The following is a 24,261-nucleotide window of genomic DNA, read 5'->3' as shown; positions in this document are numbered from 1 at the left end:
GCTTTTAGACAGTCTAGCTCAGGGATAAAGCCAACTATATAAAGCCACAGCATCCTTTCTTCACACGAAATCTATGGGACACCCACTATATAAAACCCACTATATAAAAGTAGCATTGCTCTGGCTGATGCAGTGGGGCAGGGAGTCCAGAACTCAGCTGATCTCTGCCCCCGCTCACCCTTTAGGTTCCTAGGGTACCTCCACAGACTCCACATCCTCAGGGCACAGCTGGAATCTGGGTCAACCAGCTCCCCACCTGACATCTTCCAGATGAGAAACTGAGGCTTAGCACTTATAAGATATATCAAGGCCTGAACCTTTATACTGAATCTTACTGCCACTTTTAATATAAGCATTACTTGCAAGTCAAAGAAATGAATGTCCATCCCACTCCCTTTTAATAAGGCAAATGTATCATAGAATTCCACAGCTAGAAAGACCACGCAATTCAACTTTTCCGTCTGATCGTGAAACAGAGTGGTTTTAAATGCTCCTAAAGTCAGATCCATTCATTCCATCAGTGTGTCCCATCTTCTCACCCAGTAGGGATGAATTTAAGGTACTTTCTATGTTTCAGCAATCTTATCCTAGGATTGTTGATCTTAGGTTTAGAGCCTTAACAAAAGTTTGATTAAGATTATTTTTATCTTAGGGGTGCCTGGGTGGCTCAGTCGGTTAAGCCTCTGACTTTGGCTTAGGCCACAATCTCATGGTTCCTGAGTTCGAGCCCCACGTCAGGCTCTGTGCGGACAGCTCAGAGCCTGGAGCCCGCTTCAGATTCTGTGTCTCCCTCTCTCTCTCTGCCCCTCCCCTGCTCATGCTCTGTCTCTCTCTCCCTCAAAAAATAAATACACATTAAAATATTAAAAAAAAAGAAAGGGAACATTTACTCTTAAAATGCACAAAACAGATGGGACACCAATTTATTCTAGCCCCAACAGTGTGTCCAAAAATCACTATCAATATCAACCACTATCAAAAAACTATCACTGTCAATACTATCAAATGTTACTTCGGTCATACCCCATTATTTTCTGCTGAAGAATGAGGGCTGTTTTGTATTTATTGCTTAATTTACTTAATGTTGAAAAGAATATGCTATTACTGTAAACCTGAGAAAAAGAATGAAATGTCTGCCCTTCCTCCAATGCCATCAAATGATGCTGTTTGGAAAAATTTCCCAGCAGTTGTGTGGCTTAAAGAAACTCCCATGGTCATGTGACTGCAGATACTTCTGGGGCTGGTTGAATGCAGTGTTTCATAAAGTGGATTATGAACGCATCAGGGATGTGGGACCCGATAGGGCAGCATCGGAGTGGCTGCTGCGCTGTGGGGCCATGGTGCGCTACCACAACCAGGAGAGGTGGCAGAAGGACTACAACCACCTCCCCACAGGACCTCTGGACAAGTACAAGATTCAGGCAATTGATGCCACCGACTCTTGTATCATGAGCATTGGATTTGATTACATGGAGGGCCTACACCATGTTGAAAAAATAAGGCTACGCAAGTGTCATTATATCAAGGATGACTATTTGGAGAAACTTGGTATACTTGAAAATTTACAAAAGAGCGTATTGGAAATGGAAATAATTTCATGTGTGAATGTCACAGACAAAGGCATCATTGCTTTATATCACTCAAGAAACCTGAAATATTTACTGTTAAGTGATCTTCCTGGAGTAAGAAAAAAAGAAAACCTTATCCGAGCCTTTAAGACAGCACTGCCTTCTCTGGAACTAAAATTAGACTTGAAGTAAAATAATCATATTCAAGAAGTATCGTATTTCAATATAAAGTATCATTTGAAATTGTTGATCCTAAACATCATAAATACTCTATAATCATCAACAGACCCTAAGGATATCCAATCATGACATTTCAGAAGCAGAGTCCATCATGTAGAAAATAAATATTCAGACATGACTCACTGAAGTTACTAAGTCGGAAGTAAAAATATATGTACATTAAATCCTTTTAGGAAAAATGGAAACAAGGTAGCAGTTTAATTCTAATATGTTCCTCATTTTATATAGAAATCAGTACAGTATGTAGATACTGACAGAGTTCTTTAAAGTGATTTAAATGCGCAACACAGATATTCTTTATTGTATTTTATCAGTAATTTATGTTAATGTTACATTTTACTTTAAAGCTATTGAAGCATGTTACTATAAATGTATATTTATGAAAAACTGAAAGCTAAGTTTCAGATTCATTGATGGATTATGAAAGGCAGTCATTGGTTGCTGAGGCATCCATATTGCTTCCCAGGATTTGCATTCATTTCTCATGATCCTACATTCCTTTGTTCTTTATAACCTACACCTTTCTCTGAACGAATAGTTTCTAATTTGTCTATTTTGTAAGCTTAGTCGGGTGTTTTATTAAAACTAGACATAAATATCTGGCTGAATTCAAATAGTTTTGCCAACTGCAGTAGAACAAAGGAAATAGTCATGAAGACCATACTTTTTGCTTAAATTAAAATGTTGATTTAAACCAAAAATTTTGACATGCCAATTAGAAACTAATTTAAATTTCCCCATATATGTTGGGTACTGCTTCCTATGACTTCAAGGGACATCAAAAAGAAGTATAAACACAAAATTCAATTTATATCTAGAAAGCAGTGATAAAGAATATCACAAATAGGTAAAAACAGATCTTTATTTTCACCTGTCTGAAATGGCCCTGGTTCTATTATTGTTAATTATAGGCCAACTTGTCTGTAGATTTCTGTATGTCTGGTTCTTGAATATAAACTGTAAGGTCTTGAATAGAACCTTAGCTGGAAATAATTTTAAAATAAACACTGTATGATGCAGAAAAAAAAAAAAGAATGAAATGTTTGAATACTTTTGCCTAGATTTTCTTCCCTTCTACTAGAAAAAGCATCTCAGGAGATTCTCTCATACTTTGCCTAGCTTTGTGGCCCTAGTGCCACGGAGGGTCTCAGTATAGGAGAGAATACAAACAGTAAGAAATAAGAGTTATTATGTATTTATCACTCACTGTTCATTGTTATGTACACTGAACAGCATCAGAGATTTTCCAGGTGAAGAGAGCAGTAATAACATACACAATGTTACTTTGATAGAAAAAAGAAGAATCAACTCCCATTTGTTTTGGACTGATTTCCTTATTTGTTGCCCTTTGATTGATTTCCTTCAGCCTTTTGTTCTTTTCCAGGCTCATTAACAGCAATTTCAGAGGCTGAACAGTTTCAGGTGTGTTCAGACATTCATTTTGTTGTGCACTATTAGCAGGTCCTGGAAAAGGTTTCAGGGCTGGTAAGGACAGTTGTATGGATGAGAGCAGGATATCTGGATTACTTATAGGTGTAATTTACTCAGGCCATTCCTCTCCTACACTTCCAAGGATAAATGAGAGGTGGTGGCAGGTAAGTAGAACTTACCTGTGTCACGTGAGGTCAGTGAAGTGTGACATTAACTTCTTAAAAATCAAGCTAGCTTTGCCATGGCAAATTATTAATGTTCAGGCATGTGTTTAATTTACTTTCTATGACAACTTCATGAATGTTATTTGATGAAGGAGAGAAAAACAAAACACTAGCAGGAAATAAGCTGTATGTCTGTCTACCAGAAGACCAGATAGTACTTTTTCACTTGGGCACCTGGGTGGCTCAGTCGGTTAAGTGTCCGACTTCAGCTCAGGTCATGATCTCGCGGTCCGTGAGTTCAAGCCCCGCATCGGGCTCTGTGCTGACAGCTCAGAGCCTGGAGCCTGTTTCTGATTCTGTGACTCCCTCTCTCTCTGCCCCTTCCCCCACTCACATTCTGTCTCTCTCTCAAAAATAAATAAACATTAAAAAAAATAGTGTTCACTGTACAAAGATAGGCAGACGAAAAAATATTCAACTTGATTCTTTTTATTTTTTTTTAAGTTTATTTATTTATTTTGAGAGAGAGACAACAAGCAGGGGAGGGCCAGAGAGAGAGTTCGGGGCTCAAACTCACAAACTGTGAGATCATGACCTGAGAGTAAGTCAGATTCCTAACCAACTGAGCCACCCAGGCACCCCTCAACTTCATTCTTTATGAAGGCTATCTAGGGATGTAAACGTCCCACATACCTGAGGGTGATTGTGCCTAGTACCATTCTTACTGATAAATAGATAATTACAGGCATACTAAAAAAAAAGGTTTTTTTAGTAACATTATGTCAAAAAGCAAGCTCCAAAATGTTCCATGAAGGTTTTGAGGAAATCTAAAGAAGACATGGCACAGAGGTGAGAGACTGTGAGCTAGTGGGAAACAGTGCAGCGACAGGGACAGCACAGGCAGTTGGGGAGAGAAAGTGACAGTGTGGGTTAGAAGCCAGTGCCTGGCAGGCCAGATCTCAGAAGGCAGAATGCCACAAGGAGGAGCACAGGAATAAACCGTCAGCTTTCAAGTTTGTTTTTTATTTTCTTTTAAGCTGTAGAACACTCTCTTCAAATTTTTTTTTCAATATATGAAATTTATTGTCAAATTGGTTTCCATACAACACCCAGTGCTCATCCCAAAATGTGCCCTCCTCAATACCCATCACCCACCCTCCCCTCCCTCCCACCCCCCATCAACCCTCAGTTTGTTCTCAGTTTTTAAGAGTCTCTTATGCTTTGGCTCTCTCCCACTCTAACCTCTTTTTTTTTTTTCCTTCCCCTCCCCCATGAGTTTCTGTTAAGTTTCTCAGGATCCACATAAGAGTGAAAACATGGTATCTGTCTTTCTCTGTATGGCTTATTTCACTTAGCATCACACTCTCCAGTTCCATCCACATTGCTACAAAAGGCCATATTTCATTCTTTCTCATTGCCACGTAGTATTCCATTGTGTATATAAACCACAATTTCTTTATCCATTCATCAGTTGATGGACATTTAGGCTCTTTCCATAATTTGGCTATTGTTGAGAGTGCTGCTATAAACATTGGGGTACAAGTGCCCCTATGCATCAGTACTCCTGTATCCCTTGGGTAAATTCCTAGCAGTGCTATTGCTGGGTCATAGGGTAGGTCTATTTTAATTTTTTTTTTTTATTTTATTTTATTTAAATTTTTTTTTTCAACGTTTTTTATTTATTTTTGGGACAGAGAGAGACATAGCATGAACGGGGGAGGGGCAGAGAGAGAGGGAGACACAGAATCGGAAACAGGCTCCAGGCTCCGAGCCATCAGCCCAGAGCCTGACGCGGGGCTCGAACTCATGGACCGTGAGATCGTGACCTGGCTGAAGTCGGACGCTTAACCGACTGCGCCACCCAGGCGCCCCGGTCTATTTTAATTTTTTGAGGAATCTCCACACTGTTTTCCAGAGCGGCTGCACCAGTATGCATTCCCACCAACTGTGCAAGAGGGTTCCCGTTTCTCCACATCCTCTCCAGCATCTATAGTCTCCTGATTTGTTCATTTTGGCCACTCTGACTGGCGTGAGGTGATATCTGAGTGTGGTTTTGATTTGTATTTCCCTGATGAGAAGCGACGTTGAGCATCTTTTCATGTGCCTGTTGGCCATCTGGATGTCTTCTTTAGAGAAGTGTCGATTCCTGTTTTCTGCCCATTTCTTCCCTGGGTTATTTGTTTTTCGGGTGTGGAGTTTGGTGAGCTCTTTATAGATTTTGGATATTAGCCCTTTGTCCGATATGTCATCTGCAAATATCTTTTCCCATTCCGTTGGTTGCCTTTTAGTTTTGTTGGTTGTTTCCTTTGCAGTGCAGAAGCTTTTTATCTTCATAAGGTCCAAGTAGTTCATTTTTGCCGTTAATTCCCTTGCCTTTGGGGATGTGTCAAGTAAGAAATTGCTACGGCTGAGGTCAGAGAGGTCTTTTCCTGCGTTCTCCTCTAGGGTTTTGATGGTTTCCTGTCTCATATTCAGGTCCTTTATCCATGTTGAGTTTATTTTTGTGAATGGTATAAGAAAGTGGTCTAGTTTCATTCTTCTGCATGTTGCTGTTCAGTTCTCCCAGCACCATTTGTTAAAGAGACTGTCTTTTTTCCATTGGGTGTTCTTTCCTGCTTTGTCAAAGATTAGTTGGCCATATGTTTGTTGGTCTAGTTCTAGGGTTTCTATTCTATTCTATTGGTCTATGTGTCTGTTTTTGTGCCAATACCATGCTGTCTTGATGATTACAGCTTTGTAGCAGAGGCTAAAATCTGGGATTGTGATGCCTCCTGCTTTGGTCTTCTTCAAAATTACTTTGGCTATTCGGGGCCTTTTGTGGTTCCATATGAATTTTAGGATTGCTTGTTGTAGCTTCAAGAAGAATGCTGGTGCCATTTTGATTGGGATTGCATTGAATGTGTAGATAGCTTTGGGTAGTATTGACATTTTGACAATATTTATTCTTCCAATCCATGAGCACGGAATGTTTTTCCATTTCTTTATATCTTTTTCAATTTCCTTCATAAGCTTTCTATAGTTTTCAGCATACAGATCTTTTACATCTTTGGTTAGATTTATCCCTAGGTATTTTATGCTTCTTGGTGCAACTGCGAATGGGATCAGTTTCTTTATTTGTCTTTCTGTTGCTTCATTATTAGTGTATAAGAATGCAACTGATTTCTGTACATTGATTTTGTATCCTGCAACTTTGCAAAATTCATGTATCAGTTCTAGCAGACTTTTGGTGGAGTCTATCGGATTTTCCATGTATAATATCGTGTCATCTGCAAAAAGTGAAAGCTTGACTTCATCTTTGCCAATTTTGATGCCTTTGATTTCCTTTTGTTGTCTGATTGCTAATGCTAGAACTTCCAACACTATGTTAAACAACAGCGGTGAGAGTGGACCTCCCTGTCGTGTTCCTGATCTCAGGGAAAAAGCTCTCAGTTTTTCCCCATTGAGGATGATGTTAGCTGTGGGCTTTTCATAAATGGCTTTTATGATGTTTAAGTATGTTCCTTCTATCCCGAACTTCTCGAGGGTTTTTATTAAGAAAGGATGCTGAATTTTGTCAAATGCCTTTTCTGCATCGATTGACAGGATCATATGGTTCTTATCTTTTCTTTTATTAATGTGATGTATCATGTTGATTGATTTGCGAATGTTGAACTAGCCCTGCAGCCCAGGAATGAATCCCACTTGATCATGGTGAATAATTCTTTTTATATGCCGTTGAATTCGATTTGCTAGTATCTTATTGAGAATTTTTGCATCCATATTCATCAGGGATATTGGCCTGTAGTTCTCTTTTTTTAACGGGTCTCTGTCTGGTTTAGGAATCAAAGTAATACTGGCTTCATAGAATGAGTCTGGAAGTTTTTCTTCCCTTTCTATTTTTTGGAATAGCTTGAGAAGGATAGGTATTATCTCTGCTTTAAACGTCTGGTAGAACTCCCCTGGGAAGCCATCTGGTCCTGGACTCTTATTTGTTGGGAGATTTTTGATGACTGATTCAATTTCTTCGCTGGTTATGGGTCTGTTCAAGCTTCCTATTTCCTCCTGATTGAGTTTTGGAAGTGTGTGGGTGTTTAGGAATTTGTCCATTTCTTCCAGGTTGTCCAGTTTGTTGGCATATAATTTTTCATAGTATTCCCTAATAATTGCTTGTATTTCTGAGGGACTGGTTGTAATAATTCCATTTTCATTCATGATTTTATCTATTTGGGTCATCTCCCTTTTCTTTTTGAGAAGCCTGGCTAGAGGTTTGTCAATTTTATTTTTTCAAAAAACCAACTTTTGGTCTCGTTGATCTGCTCTACAGTTTTTTTAGATTCTATATTGTTTATTTCTTCTCTGATCTTTATTATTTCTCTTCTTCTGCTGGGTTTGGAGTGTCTTTGCTGTTCTGCTTCTAGTTCCTTTAGGTGTGCTGTTAGATTTTGTATTTGGGATTTTTCTTGTTTCTTGAGATAGGCCTGGATTGCAATGTATTTTCCTCTCAGGACTGCCTTCGCTGCATCCCAAAGCATTTGGATTGTTGTATTTTCATTTTCATTTGTTTCCATATATTTCTTAATTTATTCTCTAATTGCCTGGTTGACCCACTCATTCTTTAGTAGGGTGTTCTTTAACCTCCATGCTTTTGGAGGTTTTCCAGACTTTTTCTTGTGGTTGATTTCAAGCTTCATCGCATTGTGGTCTGAAAGTATGCATGGTATAATTTCAATTCTTCTATACTTATGAAGGGCTGTTTTGTGACCCAGTATGTGATCTATCTTGGAGAATGTTCCATGTGCACTCTAGAAGAAAGTATATTCTGTTGCTTTGGGATGCAGAGATCTAAATGTATCTGTCAAGTCCATGTGATCCAATGTATCATTCAGGGCCCTTGTTTCTTTATTGACCGTGTGTCTAGATGATCTATCCATTTCTGTAAGTGGAGTGTTAAAGTCCCCTGCAATTACCAAATTCTTATCAATAAGGTTGCTTATGTTTGTGAGTAATTGTTTATATTTGGGGGCTCCTGTATTTGGCGCATAGACATTTATAATTGTTAGCTCTTCCTGATGGATAGACCTTGTGATTATTATATAATGCCCTTCTTCATCTCTTGTTACAGCCTTTAATTTAAAGTCTAGTTTCTCTGATATAAGTATGGCTACTCCAGCTTTCTTTTGACTTCCAGTGGCATGATAAATAGTTCTCCATCCCCTCACTCTCAATCTGAAGGTGTCCTGAGGTCTAAAATGAGTCTCTTGTAGACAGCAAATAGATGGGTCTTGTTTTTTTATCCATTCTGATACCCTATGTCTTTTGGTTGGCGCATTCAGTCCATTTACATTCAGTGTTATTATAGAAAGATATGGGTTTAGAGCCATTGTGATGTCCGTAGGTTTCATGCTTGTAGCAATGTCTCTGGTACTTTGTCTCACAGGGTCCCCCTTAGGATCTCTTGTAGGGCTGGTTTAGTGGTGATGAGTTCCTTCAGTTTTTGTTTGTTTGGGAAGACCTTTATCTCTCCTTCTATTCTAAATGACAGACTTGTTGGATAAAGGATTCTCGGCTGCATATTTTTTCTGTTCATCACATGGAAGATTTCCTGCCATTCCTTTCTGGCCTGCCAAGTGTCAGTAGAGAGATCGGTCACGAGTCTTATAGATCTCCCTTTATATGTTAGAGCACGTTTATCCCTAGCTGCTCTCAGAATTTTCTCTTTATCCTTGTATTTTGCCAGTTTCACTATGATATTGTCGTGCAGAAGATTGATTCAAGTTACGTCTGAAGGGATTTCTTTGTGCCTCTTGGATTTCAATGCCTTTTTCCTTCCCCAGATCAGGGAAGTTCTCAGCTATTATTTCTTCAAGTACACCTTCAGCACCTTTCCCTCTCTTTTCCTTCTCTGGAATCCCAATTATGCATAGATTATTTCTCTTTAGTGCATCACTTAGTTCTCTAATTTTCCCCTCATACTCCTGGATTTTTTTATCTTTTTCTCAGCTTCTTCTTTTTCCATAATTTTATCTTCTAGTTCACCTATTCTCTCCTTTGCCTCTTCAATCCGAGTCGTGGTTGTCTCCATTTTATTTTGCAGATCATTAATAGCATTTTTTTAGCTCCTCCTGGCTGTTCCTTAGTCCCTTAATCTCTGTAGCAATAGAATCTCTGCTGTCCTTTATACTGTTTTCAAGCCCAGTGATTAATTTTATGACTATTATTCTAAATTCACTTTCTGTTATATTGTTTAAATCCTTTTTGATCAGTTCATTAGCTGTCGTTATTTCCAGGATTTTTTTTTGAGGAGAATTCTTCTGTTTTGTCATTTTGGATAGTCCCTGGAGTGGTGCAGGACTGTGGGGCACTTCCCCTGTGCTGTCTTGAATAACTTCCATTGGTGGGCGGGGCCACAGTCAGACCTAATGTCTGCCCACAGCCCACAGCTGGGGCCACAGTCAGACTGGTGTGTGCCTTCTCTTCCCCTCTCCTAGGGGCGGGATTCACTGTGGGGTAGCGTGGCCCATCTGGGCTACTTGCACACTGCCAGGTTTGTGGTGCTGGGGATCTGGTGTATTAGCTGGGGTGGATCGGCAAGGTGCACAGGGGTGGGAGGGGCAGGCTCAGCTGGCTTTTCCTTCGGTGATCCGCTTTGGGAGGGGTCCTGCGGCACCGGGAGGGAGTCAGACCCGCCGCTGGAGGGATGGATCCGCAGAAGCACAGCTTCTGTGTTCAGTGTTTGTGCAGTGCAAGCAAGTTCCCTGGCAGGAACTGGTTCCCTTTGGGATTTTGGCTGGGGGATGGGCGAGGGAGGCGGCGCTGGCGAACGCCTTTGTTCCCCGCCAAGCTGCACTTTGTCATCCGGGGCTCAACAACTCTCCCTCCCATTGTCCTCCAGCCCTCCTGTTCTCTGAGCAGAGCTGTTAACTTATAACCTTCCAGATGTTAAGTCCCACTTGTCAGAACACACTCCATCCGGCCCCTCCGCCTTTGCAGGCCAGACTCGGGGGCTCTGCTTGGCTGGCGGGCTGCCCCTCCGTCCCGGCTCCCTCCCGCCAGTCCGTGGAGCGCGCACCGCCTCTCGGCCCTTCCTACCCTCTTCCGTGGACTCTCGTTTACGCTTGCCTCCAGAGAATCCGTTCTGCTAATCTTCTGGCAACTTTCTGGGTTATTTAGGCAGGTGTGGGTGGAATCTAAGTGATCCGCAGGACGCAGTGAGCTCAGCGTCCTCCTATGCTGCCATCTTCCCAGAAGCCTCAAATTTTTTTTTAACGTTTGTTTATTTTTGAGAGAAAGAGAGAGAGTGTGAGCGGGGGAGGGGCGGAGAGAGAGGGAGACAGAATCTGAAGCAGGCTCCAGGCTGTGAGCTGTCAGCACAGAGCCTGATGCAGGGCTTGAACTCACGAACTGTGAGATCCTGACCTGAGTGAAATCGGGCACTTAACCGACTGAGCCACCCAGGCGCTCCCAGAATACACTCTTCAAATATAACCTTATTTGGAAATCCCGTACGAAAAATACATAAAATGCTTGCTCCAGCACTAGCTCCTCAGGTAGGTCCAATGGGGTTCGGTATGAAAAGCAGACAAGGAACAATAAGGAAGAAAGAAATGGCCTAATCAGGGTGGAAACATCACCTCCGGGGCTTGCTGTGTTTGGGCAATCTCTGCTCTGTCTGGGGCTATTCCTCTCCCGGACCTACTTCCTTTCCTATTTCCTTCTCAGATTACACATAGGCCCCTGCAAGGGCTCAACGGTCTTCTCTTGCTGCTCTTGTGTATCATGAATGTGAAACAAATGAACAAATATTAGCATCTAGAAAGTGAAAAACAAAAATGTGGAGTATTTAAAAATACCTAACCATATTCTGTCCATTAGACAAAGGGAGTGCTTTAGAAAAAAAACCTGCTACGATATTTGGTAACTTGTTACCTTTATTTCTGAAAAGTGGATTACATCAAAAATTAAATAGGATCTAACCGTTGTCAAATCAAAGTGGATTTTATGAGTGGTTGAAAACTCTTCATATACAGACAATTTGCTGATAAAAAAAAAAAAGCATAAAGACCCTCTGGGTCATTTTAAAAAGGGTTTCTGATTGCACTGAAAATGACCCCAGTGTACTACTCAAAGTGAATTTTCATAGCAACTGCAATTACCAAAAATAAAATTAAAAAAAATTACATGTGATTCTACTTCACATGACTTTATACATTGGCTCTATTATATTGAAAAAAATTTCAAATTCCAGGCAATTATCCAAAACAGTATAAATATAGGGATCCTTATTACACTATAAAAGTTAACTTTCTTAAAAGAAAGGCATTTTAGCTTTTGGTATTTCTACGAAGCTTACTGAATCATTACATGTTATTCTATTATTTACAGATAATAAGTATGACAGGTGGATTTGATTATTTTACTCAAAGTGCCTGAAGTGTAAGCAGTCTTACTTCTTGACATTCCAAATCAGGGCTAACATGATAAACACACAGGAAAGGACTCCTGATACGGTTTCTGTTCAGAGTAAGAATAAGTATCAAAAGTAAACTGTTGCATATATAAGTCACACACAGGGCAGGTGAGCTGCCAGGGAGCCATGATGATGGTGAGAGGTGGAACCTTCATAAAGCTAGACCATGGAGATGGTGGTGAGCTCAGATGTGGAGGGGTTGCCCTAATGTGGTACCATCAGACACTACTCAAGGCACCCAAAGTATTAAACACTGACTCTAAAAGCAAGTAAGCAGAGCAGCAGAATACAGGCAGGGAAGAGAATGAAAACTATCCCGACATTTTTACCTGCAGCAGAAGTTCTTGCAGCTGGGCCCGCTTCTGCTTTATCCGTTCTATCCGCCTCTGCTTCTCGATCTTTAAAACATGGGTTATGAAAGAACATGAGCATACGTGGAGTATAAAGTACTGCCTACCTTTCAGTTATCTGAGTTATCAAGAATTTTCCTTCAACCTCCATCCATTTTAACTACCAATATCATTACTGAGGAGCAGGGTTAGGGTTAGGGTAAGCAAGTAGGCATGATAGCAGAATTGTGGCAACTATTATCTATAATGACATCCATCCACTTAACGAATACTTGGCATGCAGTACTTGTCGCTATTTGTTACTCAAGTTCTAATCAGAGTAATAGCTAACATTTAGTGAATACTTACTCTAGGTGCCAGCAACTCAACCAAGCACTTTACACACATTATCTTAATTCATCTTCACAAAACCCTATGAAGTAAGAAGTACTGCGTTTTGCATGTAAAGAAACGGAGGTGTCGAGGGTTAAGGAACTGCCAAAGGTCATGTAGTTATTAAGTGGAAAGAGGCAGGATTTGAACCTAAGCCACCTGGTTCCAGAGACTCTATTATTAATTACTTTGCTACATTAGCCCCTAACCTAAAGAATCAGGGAAGATCTCATTTAAGATCACAGTTCAACTGACTTTTAAGTGGGCATAGCTCCTAATACAGTTAGCCTGCATATTCAATACACAATTCCAACCTGTAGTAAGCAACATGCTTATGGGGCAAATTTCCCAGCTTCACACAACCATTATTTTCCTCACTCTTTCTGAATTTTCTCTCAGATGACTTCCTCACTGTGTCTTTGGGCAAAAGTCAATGACATCAAATATAACATTTTTCTTGTCTACTCCAACCATGTTTCCTTTTAAAAAAAAATTTATTTTTGAGAGAGAGAGAATGAATGAATGGGGGAGGGGGAGAGAGAGAGAGAGAGAGAGAGAGAGAGAGAGAGAGAGAAAGGATCTGAAGTGGGCTCTGAGCTGACAGCAGAGAGCCCGACACAGGGCTCAAACTCCCAAAATGTGAGGTCATGTCCTGAGCCAAAGTTGGGTGCTCAATTGACTGAGCCACCCAGGTGCTCCCCAACTCCTCTTTTTTTTAATGACAAGCTTGTTTCTTATTTGCTCTGTATCTACTCTAGTATGCACCGGGAGCATCCTCTCATCCTCTAACCACTATACCACTTTCATCCTAAATTACTTAACATTCACTCGAAAATCTGTGTGGCTTTCCATATCTGAAAAGATGTTGTAGGACTTTGTATCTGTATCTACAGCTGGGACAGGCCAGGCCAAGCCACTACCTGCCTCTCATGCCCCCCATCTAACACCAGGCCAAGATGTATCGATTCTACCTCTAAAACATTTCTCCAACTTCAGGCCACTGACTTGACTCAAAACATCTCCAATCCACCCCCTCAGTTTCCCTCCTCATCTTCCATCAGTTCAACCCAGCAGCAGGGTGATGCCTTAGAATCTGTCCTATCAGCCCTCTTTATAATTCTTCCCACTGCTTACAGGATCAAGTCCCAAAGCCTCGCACTTAGAAAGCTATCTCCTTTAGCCCTGCCTGCACTCTGCTCACACCCAGCTGTGAACAGCCCATGCGGGGCCTCTGGAAGGCCCTCCCTGCCCTAAGCCTCTGGGCAAACACCTACATCTCCCTCATAACTGAGCCCGGCGATTTTCTTCTTTCCTTGAAAAGCCCTCCATTATCTCCCTTTCCAGAGCATCTGTACATATGTCTTTCACAGGAGTAATCAATCAGTTTTGGTAACTCCTTTTGACTATTATTCCTTTTATCAGAATGAAAGCTCCTGGGGTCAGAGATTTTGTCTCATATAATCTTTGGGTAAACATGCAAGAACTGCTAAAAGATTTTTGCTTATTGAGTCTTTGTTATCGGCTTAATATTACTGGTAATGAAAATGATCCTCAGATTCCACTGCATGAGAAAGAGAAAGAGAGGTCATTTCCACTGTAGTGTATGTATAACATCCCATAACTTTTGATGAATGTCTAATTTCTCCATCTACAAGTATAATAATACCAAATAAGTTTTGATTTGCTGAGGGGAAAAAGGGATGGAGAAAAACATGAAACTGACCATATTTATTTCGAGAAACTATAGGTAACCTCAATTTATGGCCATGATAGTACAATTATGTCAAACCAATTTAAAATCAGTAGGTTGGGGCACATGCTCATATAGGACAGATTTTCTATAATGATTAAAGTTAATGGAATAAAAATGTTTCTGCAAACATCATCCCAAAATTCATGCAAGCTGAACATTGTATCCTTTGTGATAAAGATACCAATGAAATACCATCTGGTTGTTACTGATTCTAAGGTCAAAGATAAAAGTTTATTTATTTATTTTTCTTACTTTTTTTTTTTTTTAATATATGAAATTTATTGTCAAATTGGTTTCCATACAACACCCAGTGCTCATCCCAAAAGGTGCCCTCTTCAATACTCATCACCCACCCTCCCCTCCCTCCCACCCCCCATCAACCCTCAGTTTGCTCTCATTTTTTAAGAGTCTCTTATGCTTTGGCTCTCTCCCACTCTAACCTCTCTCTCTTTTTTTTTCCTTCCCCTCCCCCATGGGTTCCTGTTAAGTTTCTCAGGATCCACATAAGAGCGAAACCATATGGTATCTGTCTTTCTCTGTATGGCTTATTTCACTTAGCGTAACACTCTCCAGTTCCATATACGTTGCTACAAAGGGCCATATTTCATTCTTTCTCATTGCCACATAGTACTCCATTGGGTATATAAACCACAATTTCTTTATCCATTCATCAGTTGATGGACATTTAGGCTCTTTCCATCATTTGGCTATTGTTGAGAGTGCTGCTATAAACATTGGGGTACAAGTGCCCCTATGCATCAAAGATAAAAGTTTAAACACAAGAAGTAAACAGCCAGTTTGATCCTATTTATTTTGGGGAGGGGGATCTATATAGCAAGCATTTCATCAAATATTATCTCTATTCATGAATTATCAAAAATCTATTGTATAGAGTGCTCAGAATTAAACTATAATAAAGCAAGTATCTTCTCTAAGAAACAGTAAAAATCAAGTCATTTAATTTCTATGTCCCTCAGTTTTATCAGGAATTCAGTCAAACTATACATCTTTCTAAATCTCCTTCTAGTTCTAAAATCCTGCACAGAAGAGTCTGCTTAAAAAGAAAAGGAAAAAAAAGGCATAGTATACATGTACAATTAGAAATATTTTAATATTATATGTATTTCTAAATTAAAATGCCTCGTAAAATAAAGCAAACTACTATCTATAAACAGATTTTGCTCACTTACCTCAAGATTTTGACATTCCTGAGCAGAATTGGTAGGCAGACCAATCCACTTGATTTCTTTTTTTTCCTTTGAAATTATGTTCATTGCCATTAGCACATTTAAAGCATCATAAACTCTTCTCCTAATATTCTTCTGGTCATAGGCCTGCTAAAAAATAATTTTTAATGAGTGATAAACTCCAAGGGTTAAGATATAGTCACAGGATATTAAGATATTTAACTAATATTATTATTATTATTGTATCTTTAGAGTGCTTAAAGAATTCCATAGCCAGTAAAATACCCTTCAAAAGTAAAGAAGAGATAACGATACTTCCTAACAATCTAAAACATAAAACAATCTAAAAAATAAAGATTATGACACCTACAGATCTAAATTAAGAAACACTAAAGGGCCTTCTTTAAGCAGAATAAAGATGGATGGGATCTAAGATGGGAGTTTGGAGACACAGTATGGAATGAAGACCACTTGAAAGGTAAATCTGTGGGTATATCTCAATTAACCTCATTGTATAAAACAATACGTCTTGTGGAATCAAGAATATATATAGAACTAACATACGTGACAATAGTATGTATATCAGAGGGGTAATGTTAAAGTGGGCTGAAACCCTGCATTGTCTGGGAGGATATTAGACTCTGAAAAGAATGCATGTTTCAAGCTCTAGGTGAACAGTGCTTTCAAGTATGTGGTCCAAGGACTAGTACCGATCTGCAAACTGTTACTAGTCTACAATGAAAATAGGGAACTTGCACAAAACATCATTACATAGAGCACTAAAACACACTGTTTACTTCAGCTGATTTTTTGTTTTGTTTTGTTTTGTTTTTAATGGCAGCAAGATTTTCTCAGTGAAAGAGACTGTTTCAACTTAGATTGTGGAAAAAGTCCATTTTATTGTGGACAAGCAGTTCCTAAGAACAAAATCCAATCAATCAAATGCCATGATAATAAAGGATGCTGGAGTACACTGAATCCATTTAAGTACAGAACTAAACTTATATAAATAGAAGATTTAAGTTATAGAACTGAGTGTAAATATTAGAATTCCTGACACTGTAGGGGCACCTGGGTGGCTCAGTCACTTAAGCATTTGACTCTCGATTTCAGCTCAGGTCATGATCTCATGGACTGTGAGTTTGAGTCCCATGTTGGGCTCTGTGCTGACAGCGTATAGCCAGCTCGGAATTCTGTCTCTCTTTCTGCCCCTTCCCAGCTTGTGCACGCACTCTCTCTCTCTCTCTCAAAATAAATAAATAAACTTAAAAAAACCCTGAAATTCTGACACTTTAGAAATAACAATAATATTGGGGCGCCTGGGTGGCTCAGTCGGTTAGGCATCCGGCTTCAGCTCAGGTCATGATCTCGTGGTCCGTGAGTTCAAGCCCTGTGTCAGGCTCTGTGCTGACAACTCAGAGCCTGGGGCCTGTTTCAGATTCTGTGTCTCCCTCTCTCTCTGACCCTCCCCCGTTCATGCTCTGTCTCTCTCTGTCTCAAAAATAAACATTAAAAAAAAAATTAAAAAAAAAAATAACAATAATATAGTAAAAAATATGAGGAAGAGGCAACAAATTAAGTCTGCTTATGTTCTCCTTGATATTTTAAAGGGTTTGGGATTCAACACAGATGAACTATTCAGACAGATGAACTAACCTCTAATAATAGAGGTTTGGCACAATATATTCATTTAAAGTCATAATAACAACCATAATAATATTATTCTTTTAACAACTATCACGAATATAGTCAATCTGAATCCTGTGGTAGAGAGGAAAAATAGGAGATATAAGTACATATAAATATATTAACTTTTTCCTCTCTATAATCAACATACTGGTACAGGTGATAACAAACAAAAGAAATAAAATATTGAAGTTACTTAAAGTTATAAAGATAATCAACTAAAGAACTAAAGACTACAAATCTTCCAAATTATCAAAAAAAATAATGCAGAAGGGAATAGAAAAAAACCCAACCCTTGCTTCTATTCAGGGGTGAGAATAGGAATGGTTAGTAAAAATGTATGTTGGATGATGAAACATGTTAAGAAAAAATGCCTCCGTACAGTGACATCTGACTGGAGACATCTGACTGACACTGGAGGAGAAAAACCATTTGGCTCCTTAGCAAAGAGACTCAGACAAAGGAAATAGCAAGTGTAATAGTCTCATAAGGAGCATATCTGGCATAGTCACCCCAAAACAAAAAAATAAAAAACCCACCAATCTCATTCATGACCAGTGTAAAACTCCTAAATTTTCAGGAAATTATACAGAATTTGATTGAATTCAATATCCATTTCTGATTTTTTTTAATTAAGAAAAATGAGAGAGGGGCGCCTGGGTGGCTCAGTCGGTTAAGACTTTGACTTCAGCTCAGGTCATGATCTCGCAGTCCGTGAGTTCAAGCCTCACGTCGGGCCCTGTGCTGACAGCTCAGAGCCTGGAGCCTGCTTCAGATTCTGTGTCTCCCTCTCTCTCTGTTCCTTCCCCGCTCATGATCTGTCTGTCTGTCTCTCTCTCTCTCAAAAATGAATAAATGTTAAAAAAAAAAGTTTGGAGAAAAATGAAAGAAATGTTATGTATGCTATAGTGTAGTAACTGAGATAGTGCATAGTAGCAGATGAGATCAGAGAGGTAATGGGCCAGGTCACATAGGGTCTTGTAGAACATTTTGAGAACTTTCACTTTCACTCAGAATCAGAATGCCATATATCTTCTCTACAGATGCCAGAGAAAAGAAACATCTAATGGCTCACAAGAAAAATCTCAAAGTGATCCAAAAAATATAAATAGTTCCACTCACAGTCTCTGAACACAGGTAATAAAAGTGAAAATTCAGACAAACAAACAAAATTCCCTATCACCTGGAACTATAAAAATTCTAATGCCATTCTTAGGTCAGAGAGGAAATTAAAACCAAAGTTGCAGAATATCTAAAGTAGAACATTATATCAGAATCAATGGGATATGGCTAAAGCAGCGCACAAGAGGAAAAGTCACAGCCATAAAGATTTTCATTACTAAACAAAAATAATAAAAGTAAATAAAGTATACATCAGAGTCTATAGGGTAGAAAAGTAACAAAAGTAACTTCAGGAAAGACAAGAGAATATTAAATGAAGATTAAAAAAAGAAATTAACTGCAAAAGAGGAGGGTCAGTACAAATTCAAGAGATGGTTTGTTGGGAAAAATAACTGCAAATAATTTTTGAAAATTTTTTAAAAAATTAATGTTTATTTACTTTTGAGAGAGTGAGACACAGCATGAACCAGGGAGGGGGAGAGAGAGAGGGAGATACAACTGAACTCACAAACCTCAAGATCATGACCTGAGGTGAAGTCGGAAGCTTAAGTGACTGAGCCACCCAGGTGCCCCTGCAAATAATTTTGAGAACACGAATGAAATGGAAGATTTCCTAAGAATATATAAAACACCAAACTGAATCTAAGAGAGAAAGAAATTTTTTTAATGCTTATTTCTTTTTGAGAGAGACAAAGTGTGAGTGGGGGAGTGTAGGAAGAGAGGGAGACAGAGAATCTGAATCAGGCACCAGGCTCTGAGCTGTCAGCACAGATCCCGATGTGGAGCTGGAACTCACAAACTGTGAGATCATGACCTGAGCCGAAGTTGGAAGCTTAACTTACTGAGCCACCCAGGCGCCCACAACTGAGTTTTTAATAGACATGTTCATCTATTATTTTTTCAATGAAAAACAAGACAAAATTTTCTAATTGACTTGGACATAGAAGAAACACTAAAGGACTCAGAAACATCTTCAAAGTCATTCAAATATAAATATTCCTTTTGTAACCCCCAAAACTATGTTTTAAAAATACATGTTCATCTTTATGTTTAAATATATAATAAAAGAATCCTTTCTAAAACAAAACAAACAAAAAGTCAACAACAAAAGAACTCCCCAGAAGACAATATGAAACCCTCAAGTAAAGGAGTTGGGGATTCCCTAGCTTGTCTGAGTCCTTAAATCAAGGACACAGTCACCCCAGAGATACACTGTTCCATCACTCATCACATCAATGTCAAGGGAATGATCTACCTACCGAATCAGCTGCCAAATGGTTATTTGAATTGGTGAACTCTGATACCAGCTCATCAGCCACTTCATTATATGATGTTGTACCTTTCCGCTGAACTTTCTCACACACTTTCATGGAAAAATGTCTCAAGCCTTTTCCATTTTTATCTCCTTTTTTGCTTCGTTTACTAAAAGAGAAAAATATATTTATACACGAGACTTCCTTTACAAAAAAATAATGTGAGAATATAATTTGATTTTTGTTTCAAGTGGTAAATTTTAAAGAATTAAAAAAAATTTTTTTTTGTTTATTTATTTTTGAGAAAGAAAGACACAACGTGAATTGGGGAGGGGCAGGGACAGAAAGAGACACAGAATCCAAAGCAGGCTCCAGGCTCTGAACTGTCAGCGTAGAGCCCGATGTGAGGCTTGAACTTGTGAACTGCGAGGTCATGACCCGAGACGAAGTCGGACGTTTAACCAACTGAGCCACTCAGGTGCCCCTCAAGTGGTAAATTTTAAACTGAATTAGAAATGAAGAAACGTTTTTGAACTTACAATGTTATATATAAACTTATAATGCTTTTGCCTTACAAGCTTAATAAAGTATGAAGTTAGAGTGCTTTTCTACACACATCATTCATTTATTCAACAAGTATTTACTGACCAGTAACTTACTATTATGTGCCAGGTACTGTTCTACACACTAGGAATAAATCCATGAAAGGAACCGACAAAAACACTGCCTAGCCTAGTAGAGTTTACATGTTTACCTTTTGGTATTCTATGTATGCTACAGTTCTATTTCACCTAAAATTAAAAGTACCACTTTCATCAGTTTCATTTATCTACTAAATTTTCAAACAGAGGTCATACTATTAATAACGGATCTAAGTCTTCAATTATTTTAAGTTTGGTTAATGCCTAGGCCCAAACTTTGATAACTTACTAACATTTTCAGGGGTTCAATTTAATTCTACTAATTTCTGAGTGCCAACTATATGCTAAGAACTGGAACAAGGACTAGAGCACACAAACGACAATTGAGGCAAAATCCTTTCTCTCAGTACTGAGTCTTGGCAGACGGGAGAAAGACAAAACAGACCTAAAAGGACAGAGAATTCCAATATAGTAAGGTAAGTGCCACGTCAGTTATTTACAATATTCATGGGAATTAGGAAGAGGGACATCTCATTTAACCTAGAGGAGGAAGACTTGCTGGGGTAAAAGCCAAATGAAAGCAATAAACAAAATGAAAAGGCAACGTATGGAATGGGAGAAAATATTTACAAACCCTTTATCTGATAGGGGGTCAATATCCAAAATATCTAAAAAATTCCAACAATTCGTTAACAAAAAAACCCACACATCCAAATTAAAAAATGGGCAAAAGACATGAATAGAAACTTCTGTGAAGAAAACACACAAATGGCCAACAGCTATATGAAAAGGTGCTCAACATTGCTAATCATCAGAGAGCTGTAAATCAAAACCACAATGAAGTATTACCTCACACCTGTTAGGATGGCTATGTTTAAAAATTGACAGAAACAAAAGGTAGGTGTTGGTGAAAATATGGAGAAATTAGAACCCTTTTACAAATGGAAAATGGTACAGTTGCTATGAAAAAAGTATGAAGGTTCCTCAAAATATTTAAAATAGAATTTCCATATGATCCAGAAATCCCACTTCTGGGTATATATCCAAAAGAATTGAAATCAGGATCTCAAGGAGGCATTTGCTCTCTCCTATTCACTGCAGCATGATTCACAATAGCCAAGATATGGAACCAACCTCAATGTCCATAGGTAGATAAATGGACTAAAAAATATGGTTTATACATACAGTGGAATATTATTTGGCCTCAAAAGAGAATGAAAGCCTGCCATATGCAGTAAACAAGGATGAACCTGGAGGACATTATGCTAAGCCAGTCACAGAAGGACAAATAATGCATGATTCCACTTGTATAAGGTGTCCCACACAGTCAAACACATAGAGGCAAAGAGCAGAATGGTGCTTGCTGGAAGGAAAGGGGAAATAGGGAATTGCTCAACAGGTATAAAGTTTCATTTACGCAAAATGAGCAAGTTCTAGAGATCTGCTGATACAACCTAGTGTCGGTAGTCAATGATAATGTACGCTTACAAATTTGTTAGTGGTAAATCTCATGTTAAGTGTTCTTAACACCAGCACCAGCACCAGCACCAGCAGCATCACCACAAAGATAAACATGCACTTGATCACGTTCCACCAGTATAATTATATTCATTTATAAATTATTTACATGTTCTGTGTTACATACCTTAAGAAATAGACTAAATGTATTTTTTAAAAGAATGAAGTAAGGATATCTACTTTCTTTTTCCCAAATTCCCAAAGAATCACGTGGCCATTCACTGTGGTCAGACTACTGCTGAAATACTGGGAAGACATTAAAGGTGTTAAGTGGGGGAGTGACACAGTGAGATTTTTAGTTAGGCAGAGATTCTGGCTGCAAAGTAGAAGATGTACTTACGAGGGGCAAGAGCAGAGACAGGAAGAACAGCTGAGAGGCAAGCCAGGCAAGAAATATCAAGTCCTGAAACTGGGGCAACTGGTAGGGTTGGATAAGAAGAGACGGCTTTGCATAAATTTTAAAGATAAAAATCAGTAGAAGGAAGTGACTGATGTGAACGGTGAGAAAGAGGGAAATAAGAGAATGACCCTCAGGAAGAGGCATCATTTACTGAGATCAAGGAGACATGAACAAGTTCATGAGTTCCATTTTAAACCTGCTCATCTGCACAGTCCAATACCTAGGTATACTCACACGCAGCTACTGAGCACTTGAAATCTGGGAAGTCTGAATTGAGATATGTTTTAAGTATCAAATACACACTGAGTTTCAAAGCTTGTATGAGAAATCAATGTAAAATATCTGAGTAACCTTTACATTAATTACATGTTGAAATATAATATTTTATTTGTTTTTTAAGGTTTATTTTGAGGGAGAGAGAGATTGTGGGTGAGTGGGGGAGGGAGGGAGGGAGAGGGAGGGAGGGAGGGAGAGGGAGGGAGAGAGAGAGAGAGAGAGAAGAGAGAGAGAGAGAGACAGAGAGAGAATATGCCAAGTAGGCTCTTCACGGTCAGCACGGAGCCTGACATGGGGCTCAAACTCATGAACCATGAGATCTAGCCTGCGCCAAAATCAAGAATCAGACACTTAACTGACTGAGCCATCCAGGTGCCCCTGAAATATAATATTTTAGATACACTGGATTAAATAAGAGATATAAAAATTAACTTCAGGGGTGCCTGGCTGGCTCAGTTGGTAGAGCACACAACTTTTGATCTTGGGTTTGTGAATTCAAGCCTCATGTTGGGTGTAGAGATTAAAAATAAAATCTTATCCTGAGATCATTATTACCCTATATATTAACTAACTTGGATTAAAAAAAAAGAAATATCCAGACACTAAAAATAAATAAATAAAATCTTTAAAAAATTAATTTCATATTTTTTATTTTTTTAATTATTATAAAATTAAAAGTCACATGTGGCTCCTATTACATTTCTATTGTGGGGCACCTGAGTGGCTCAGCTGGTTAAGCGTCCGACTTTCACTAAGGTCATGATCTCACAGTTCATGAGTTCGAGTCCTGCATCAGGCTCTTCTGTGCTAGCAGCTCAGAGCCTGGGACCTGCTGCGGATTCTGTGTGTGTTTCTCTCTGTCCCTCCCCTGCTAGTGCTCTGTCTCTCTCTCAAAAATAGTAAACATTAAAAAAAAAATCACATTTCTATTGGTCAGCAATGATACAGAGTCTGACATGTCAATAGAATTTCCCAATCAATATATTCAATAGATAATTAAATATGTAAGTCTCACTTTGTAAGTGAGCTTATAGGATAGGTCACTTACAAACTTATCAGCATGTGTACCATGCCAACCTTCTTCCTATCAGTCTCAAAGGATTAGGTATTCCTCTTTGTTTTTAAATCTAACCTCCTTTTTTAAAGATAACAGCTTTATTGAAATATAATTCACTTACTGTAAATTCCATTTTTTAAAGTATACAATTCAGTGGTTTTTAAGAATTATGCAACCATCACCACAATCTAATTTCTTCACCCTAAGAAGAAATGCTGTACCCACTGACAGTCATACCTCACTCCCTAGCCCCTACTATTCTACTCTCTGTTGCTATGGATTTGCCTATTTGCCAAAGTCAACTTTTCAACTTGAGTTTTTCACTCCAGTGCTTCTGTTTCTGTATTTGCTCTCCTTTGAGCTGTTCTATCCAGTGTTTGTTCTTAATATATAACTTTATTGTGAAACTGGAATCTGATAAAGACTTCAGATCCAACTGCCACTTTAAAGGTAATACCAAGGACAGAAGAACATGTTAAATTACACTACAGGGATGCAATAAGCAAACTTTTTTTAAAAGTGTATTTATTTTGAGAGAGAGAGAGAGAGAGAGAGAGTACACATGAGTGTGAGCAGGAAATAGGGCAGAGAAGGAGGGAGAGAGAATCCCAATCTGTTTAGCATGGAGTCTGACGTGAGGGGCTCATCTCAGGAACTGTGAGATAATGACCTCAACCGAAACCAAGAGTCAGATGTTTAACCAACTGAGCCACCCAGGTGCCCCAGTAAGCAAACTCTTTAGGCTTTCTCTTTAGGATACATAAAGTAGTTTCTTCAATTAAAAATCTGTAAGGGAA

General features: G+C 38.9%; 2 protein-coding genes across 13 annotated transcripts in view; one reads left to right on the top strand and one right to left on the bottom strand.

Annotated features, from left to right (window-relative positions):
• TFDP2 (transcription factor Dp-2) overlaps nucleotides 1–24,261 on the bottom strand; it is a 188,709-nt gene that overhangs the window by 16,397 nt on the left and 148,051 nt on the right. For 11 of the 12 annotated variants that reach the window (XM_042954720.1, XM_042954716.1, XM_042954714.1 and 8 more), the window contains 3 exons: nucleotides 19,579–19,741; nucleotides 15,515–15,661; nucleotides 12,179–12,247 (listed from right to left, as the gene is read on the bottom strand). In XM_042954720.1, coding sequence (XP_042810654.1) covers nucleotides 12,179–12,247; nucleotides 15,515–15,661; nucleotides 19,579–19,741 — 379 coding nt within the window. The remainder of the gene's footprint in view (nucleotides 1–12,178; nucleotides 12,248–15,514; nucleotides 15,662–19,578; nucleotides 19,742–24,261) is intronic. The other variant, XM_042954715.1, reaches the window with a different exon arrangement.
• LOC122229513 (ATP synthase subunit s, mitochondrial-like) lies at nucleotides 1,125–1,828 on the top strand. Its single transcript, XM_042954726.1, has one exon. The coding sequence runs from the start codon at nucleotides 1,125–1,127 to the stop codon at nucleotides 1,758–1,760; it is 636 nt and encodes a 211-aa protein (XP_042810660.1). The 3' UTR covers nucleotides 1,761–1,828.

This window comes from Panthera leo, chromosome C2 (genome assembly GCF_018350215.1).
Source record: "Panthera leo isolate Ple1 chromosome C2, P.leo_Ple1_pat1.1, whole genome shotgun sequence".
Taxonomy (NCBI): Eukaryota; Metazoa; Chordata; class Mammalia; order Carnivora; family Felidae; genus Panthera; species Panthera leo.
The sequence above is the reverse complement of the archived record's forward strand: the minus strand, read 5'-3'. Positions and strand labels throughout refer to the sequence as shown.

Coding starts and splice junctions, on each gene's coding strand:
- LOC122229513 (XM_042954726.1), top strand. CDS start 1,125: ATGAAATGTCTGCCCTTCCTCCAATGCCATCAAATGATGCTGTTTGGA.